The sequence below is a fragment of the Poromitra crassiceps genome (assembly GCF_964638095.1).
Source record: "Poromitra crassiceps genome assembly, chromosome: 6".
NCBI classification, from domain to species: Eukaryota; Metazoa; Chordata; class Actinopteri; order Beryciformes; family Melamphaidae; genus Poromitra; species Poromitra crassiceps.
In genome coordinates, this window is record NC_139627.1 from 38,831,931 (window position 1) to 38,837,991 (window position 6,061).

General features: G+C 41.7%; 1 protein-coding gene across 3 annotated transcripts in view; it reads left to right on the top strand.

The window, feature by feature from the left end:
• Nucleotides 1-5,523, top strand: part of cbsb (cystathionine beta-synthase b) — a 28,848-nt gene extending 23,325 nt beyond the window's left edge. For 2 of the 3 annotated variants that reach the window (XM_083638009.1, XM_083638008.1), the window contains exons 13-15: nt 25-133; nt 288-372; nt 3,001-4,350. In XM_083638009.1, coding sequence (XP_083494135.1) covers nt 25-133; nt 288-372; nt 3,001-3,146 — 340 coding nt within the window. In that variant the 3' untranslated portion in view covers nt 3,147-4,350. Of the gene's footprint in view, nt 1-24; nt 134-287; nt 373-3,000; nt 4,351-5,418 lie in introns of those variants that run through there. The other variant, XR_014552750.1, reaches the window with a different exon arrangement.
• Nucleotides 5,524-6,061: the final 538 nt, after the last annotated feature.

A 6,061-nucleotide genomic window follows, 5' to 3' on the forward strand; every position in this document is an offset into this window, starting at 1 on the left:
TGTTATCTGTTTGTTTCTGCTCAGTATGATCCTGGGGATGGTGACTCTGGGGAACATGCTGTCCTCTGTGCTGGCTGGGAAGGTCAGACCCTCGGACCCCGTCAGCAAGGTGCTCTACAAGCAATTCAAACAGGTCAGTCAAATGCATGCACATGAGTAGAAACACGTGCATGGTGGCATGGCGTCGAGAGACAGACAGAAATGGAGACGTTAAACATATTTATGTAATGGATATTTCATATTTAATTGCCTACATAATATTCAATCTCACTTCACTTTGCTCTCAGGTGCGCCTGACAGACAACCTGGGGAAGGTGTCTCGTATCCTCGAGACGGACCACTTTGCACTGGTGGTGCATGATCAGATCCAGTGTAAGCTACTTTGTCCTCAAATAATGTTCTCTCTACGTTGTTTCAACATGCTCTCACTTGGTTCCCACACATTCTCCCATTCCTTACTCTGGACACGCCTTGCTTAAGCCTTCTCTTTGGTTTTCCTTTCTCAGTCTTTGAGAGCCATTATATGCAGAGAACTCATTTGCCATCTGTTCTGTTGGCCAGTTGGCCATGCTCTCTTGACCAATAAAAACCCAGAGCTGCAAGGTTCAGGGGTCATTAATAGTGCGTCTCCTGGTTCATCTCTGAGTGACTGAGGAATCCAGTCACCAAATTAACATCCCCAGCCAATCCAAACACTGTATTGGGGTGTCCCTTTAGCAAACTGCCCCCCCATACATTGTAATGAAGCAGATAATGCTGCTTGAGCATAGACTCTCTTATCTTTGGTAAGAGATCAGATTTGTCAAATGCACATGTACAGTTTAATGTTAGATGATTCATCTGAAAAAGCGTAGCTATCTTTTTCACAGCCTTGAGAACAAGATGTAATCGCCAATCCGTTTTTGTGGGGGCTGTAACCTAACCCAAAGTCCAGCAGTTCACAGGAGCCCCATGTACACTGCTGCCTCATGTACACTGCTGCCTTGCAAAAGTATTCAGACCCCTTGACTTGGCACATTTTACTGTGCTATGAAGTTATTTCAAAATGCCTTTATTCTGGATTGTCTGTGTGAGTTCTATGCAAAGCACTCTGTTGTATCTAGAAAACAAAACAGAAGAAATGCACGTGAATTGAGAAAATGAATCGAACAAAGACAATATGTTTGTATAAAAATGTAACCCCTTTGCTTCGGCCAGTGAAGAGACCTGATCTCAGCTTTGTTAGCAAGAACACAGTAGAATAGTATAAACTAGAGAGGGCACTTGGTAGAGTGCATACCTCTGCCACAGCATGGTGGCGCATTTTTCTGTTTGCCTACCCCCATTACCGCCCCTCCATTTGGCCAGTGGGCGTGGAACGTTAATCAGTTCATCCTTGGCCCATGACCAGCCTTTCTGCAAGGTTTTATGGTGTTACGTGTGGAATCTGTGGTGTTACGTGTGGAATCCGTGTGGAAGTTAAGCGCCTTTTTGTGATTGGCCACGGCCATTGCCATGCCCTCTTTTGGCCAGTGGGTGTGGAAGGTTAATGAGTTCGTCCTTGGCCCTTTAACGAGCCTTTCTACAAAGTTTTGTGGTGTTAGTCAATCCATTTGGAAGTTAGGTGCCTTTTTATAGTTGAAAACGCCCATTGCCATGCCCCCTTTTGGCCAGTGGGCGTGGAAAGTTAATCACTTCTATGTTGGCCCATGACCTGCTTTTCTGCCATGTTTCGTCCCCGGACCCCGCATTAATTTTGTCGATTGCGTTGAGAGACCAGCTTAATATCCATATAATCCATATTTGTAGTTTCAAAGAGACAAGTGCAAGATTGGCTCCGGGTAGCAAGCAGAGGGAATAGGGAGAGGGAAAGAGGAGAGGAGAAAATGCGACCGCCTCCTTTGAAAGCAACACCAGAAAAAATAAAGTAATAAAAAATAAAAAATAAAATACTTAACTGTATGCAAAATAGTGTTCTTATCTTAATTTAACATTTTCAATTACATTTCTACAAGTTTGTTTTCACTTTGATAGAATGTAATTACGAATAAGTGCATTTGAAAATAAGTTAGGCTACTAGCACAACAAAATATGCCAAAATCGAATGGATCTGAATACCTTTACTTTAGACGTTTTTAAGTGCAAATGTACTTTCAACCAAATTCAAGCCAAAGTTCTCTTATATGGAAAAGTTAACTTGATCAATACAGTATGTATAGATCGGTCACACAGGTATTTGTGATCTATATCAGTAGCTAAAATTATTTTCTATCATTACCTATTTCAAATGATGTCCCAAGAAACAACATCATTGTGTAACTCTGATCATCCAATAAAGGAAAGTTAGCAACAATCCTCCTACAGTCGCTTGAAACAATAATAGAAAACTTTTTGGCTTCTAGTAAAAGGAAGTTACTTTTGTTGTATAACTTTTTGCAAACAGATGGATTTAACTTGGTATAATTGCCAGCCATAAGCAAAAGGTCAAATGCTTTGGCCTTACTAATCATTTCCATAACAATGTGCTATGATCATCTGGCTGCATAATCACAGTCACAGCATAACGCACCAATCTCACAATACAATCACATTCACATTCTTCATCTTGTAGTGAGTTTTGGATGTTGGTTCCAATCAGATTAGGGGCAGTGGTGGCCCAACGGTTAGAGTAGCAAGCTTGTGACCGGAAAGTCGTTAGTTCAATCCCCGGGACCGACAGGATGGGGAAAGTGAGAAGGCAGCATTTGCCCCTCCGTCATTCCCACCACTGAGGTGCTCTTGAGCAAGGCCCTTAAACCCCAACTGCTCCAGTGGAGCTGCTCAGTGGCCTACATATCAGAATGTGGCTTTTCTGATCAGTTTCCAGGTGTGAATGTGAACAGGGCGCTCCTGAAAAAGACAGCATTGCTCTCAGTGAGACTCCCTGACCCCTGAATAAATAAAGGTTAAAAAAAAGATGTCAGTCTAACAAATTCTCATTTTCTCTGGCCTACAAACATATCTCTTCTTCTCTCTCTGTAGATATGGCTGATGGGTCGGCCTGTCGGAGGCAGATGGTGTTTGGCGTCGTGACGGCGATTGACCTCCTCACTCACATTACCACACGCGAGCGTCAAGAGCGCTCGCTGTCCGAGTGCTCGCTGTCTGATGACAATGTGTCTCTGTGACCGTCTCCTGCCTCCTGGTGGATGTGGATGGGCGAGCCAACATGATGCTTCTGCACAGCAACGCTGATGATGTAAACCTAAGAGAGACTCTGGGTAATAGTCTTAAATGATTTTTTTTCTCTCTTGTTTTCTCATCTGTGAAGGTGATTTTTATTTGCTGTAATTTTAGGTTTATGCTTAGCTTGTAAATATGCACTAGGCCATAGGTAGGCTAGGCCATATGTAGACTAGTAGCCTATTATATTGAAATATATTTTAAAAGACTCCATCTGTCTTGCCTTGATTTACTCTTTCATTTACTCTTGAATGTAACTTGATTCTCGTGAGTAGCCTATTACAATATTTGTTTTCTTTTTTAATTACTGTGTCATTACTCAGTAAGAATGCCTATGCAATGCCAATGCTATGGTTTTTACATGTGTTCACCTTGTAGTTAATGGTTATCAAGTAACCAATCTTTTATCTTATTTTTTGAAGTAGGTATGGATTTGTTGGAAGCCTCACAGTTGCGATACATTGTGCACCTTCAATGTATTATGCACATTTCTTTAGTCTGTAGTTTTTGATTTGACAACTGATCTGTAGCTCGATACAGGCAGGCGGGTTAATATCTCCACCTAGTGGCTCAAAATGCCACAATGGGGAAACCTTGTCAATGATGATAAAATGACTGGAATGACACTGTACCTGGTTGACTTGAAAGTGTGTCACTCTTACAAAGCACATTGGGAGTGGTGAGTTTGGCATATAACTGCACTTTGTTTGGCAGGTAGTTTGGCACAAAACAGCCAACCCCCAGACGGTGTTGGCTGTTGGCAGTTTTCTTCTTGTATTGGAACAAGACTTAGTGAGTTCACAGTGTTTATAAACAGAAAGGTTTGGTTTCACAAAGCAGGCCTGTCTGTGCCTGGGGGGGATAGTCTTTAGACTTTTAGGCTACTGTAAGCGTGGTGGAACTTGAAGAGAGTTGTAGAACCTCCAAAGAAACATGGATATATGAAGGAAGTACAGTATGTTTGTTTGTTGGTGCTTAGTTTTTGTTTTCTTTCTTTCAAGCAAAACATATTTTAACATAAATAACATAAAACTGTTATTTACGTCTTTGCTTAGGGTCCAATTTTAAGCTGTTTATTTATTTTCTCTTTAGCCTGTGATTGTTGTGCTGTAATTATTTATGGCTGGCTTCCAATAAAGATTTGTTCTTATTCTACTGAAAATGTGTTCTTTTGAATTAGTTTAGTTAGTTTTTTTTATTAATTTTGTATTATTGCTGTATAAAAGAGACCAACTGTGAAAGAGGCCTTGGCACAGCAGTCATGACTTAGAGGGAAATTTGTTTATTTGTTTATTTAAAAGGATCCCCATTAGCTGACGCCTATTCGACCGCTAGTTTTCCCGGGGTCCAAGACAACAAAACACGTTACAGTACATAACAGACAAAGAATCAACCAAATGACAACACAGAACACAAAAAATAAAACATCAAGTAAAAGCAAATAAGAAAAAGACTACAAGAAAATGAAAGAAAAGAAAAAGAAACACAAATAAAAAGCAAAATCTAAAAACTAAGACAAAACAATATTGTAATCATAAGAAATGGAAAAAAGACATTCACAGACACTTTTGTGCAAAGATGTTTATTCAAGTACACAAATCAACTGAAAATTGAACATCTATTCAAAATCAACATGAAGTATACTGTATGTGCACATATTTCAGGAAAAAAACATGACCAAAAAATAAAACTACATTAACAGCAATGTCCTCCTGTGCACAGGTAGAAACACAGGAAGACACCAAGTCTGATGAATAAACAGTTACCTCTATTATAGCTTTCATACAATGATTACCAAACTGAAATGTGTCCTTCAAAGTACAGTAGTGTACATCAGCATTTCCCTGCTATTGAGTAGTTGGGGAGCTGCCAGCCCATGTCAGAGAATCTATTCTTGTTTTCATTGGAGAGCCATGACTGCTGTACATACTATACATGAGAGTGAAAAACAGTGTGCCATGCCTGAGAAAGATGGCTAGTTCCCTGTACTGGGTATGAGAGATGAGACAGCAACCAATCACAACACAAGCTTTGTGTTCATTATTAGCACAGCGGGAAGAAATCAAGTAGTTTTGATGATAGTAGGCCTACAATATATATCAAATATTGCTGAAATGGAAATGTATTCATATTATGAAAAGGTCACAGAAAATGTGGCCTGTTGCTGGTGTCAGCTAAATTCTCACACTTGAATTCTTGTGCCTCCTACCTGGTCAGTCCCGGCTTCCTGGATCAGGTCTTGGGCATAGCGGAGGTCCACCTCGGGCGTCAGGCTGGCGAGGTCATAGCCATGGCTCCTGCAGTCCTCCAGCGCCTCCTCCCAGCTCTTCTTCTCTTTGACGATAAGGAACATCTCGTCATCGTGACAGAAGAAAGGGCCCTTTGTCCCACACTCCTTAGCCACCCACGGCTCTCCCTTCTCCTTGAACACAGTTTTTCTCAGTGCTGCGGTTGTTCTCCACCTCCCATGGCAGAGAGTCTGCCGCCTCTCCTCCCGACCACCCCCAGTCAGAGGTGGTATTGGTTGCGTTGCGATACAAACCAACCCATCCGCCATTTGTACCATTAGGCAGGAGGGCTTCAGTCACATTCTTGTTCCTGATGGTGGCCAGGTCAGTGTAAGCCCGCTTGCAGTAGGCTTGGGCTTCCTGCCAGGTCATGCTCTCATTCACAAAGATGAACCCTCGAATTGGGACAGTTAAGGACTCTGCACACAGAGTGGTGATGACGAGGAGGAAGAGGGAGACGAGACAGGAGGTGGAATTCTTCTTCACTGCCATGATGTCTTCTCCAGTTTTTTGTTTTATGAACTATTGCCAATAGAAATGAATTATTTGATGACTCAGAAGGCCCTGAGAAG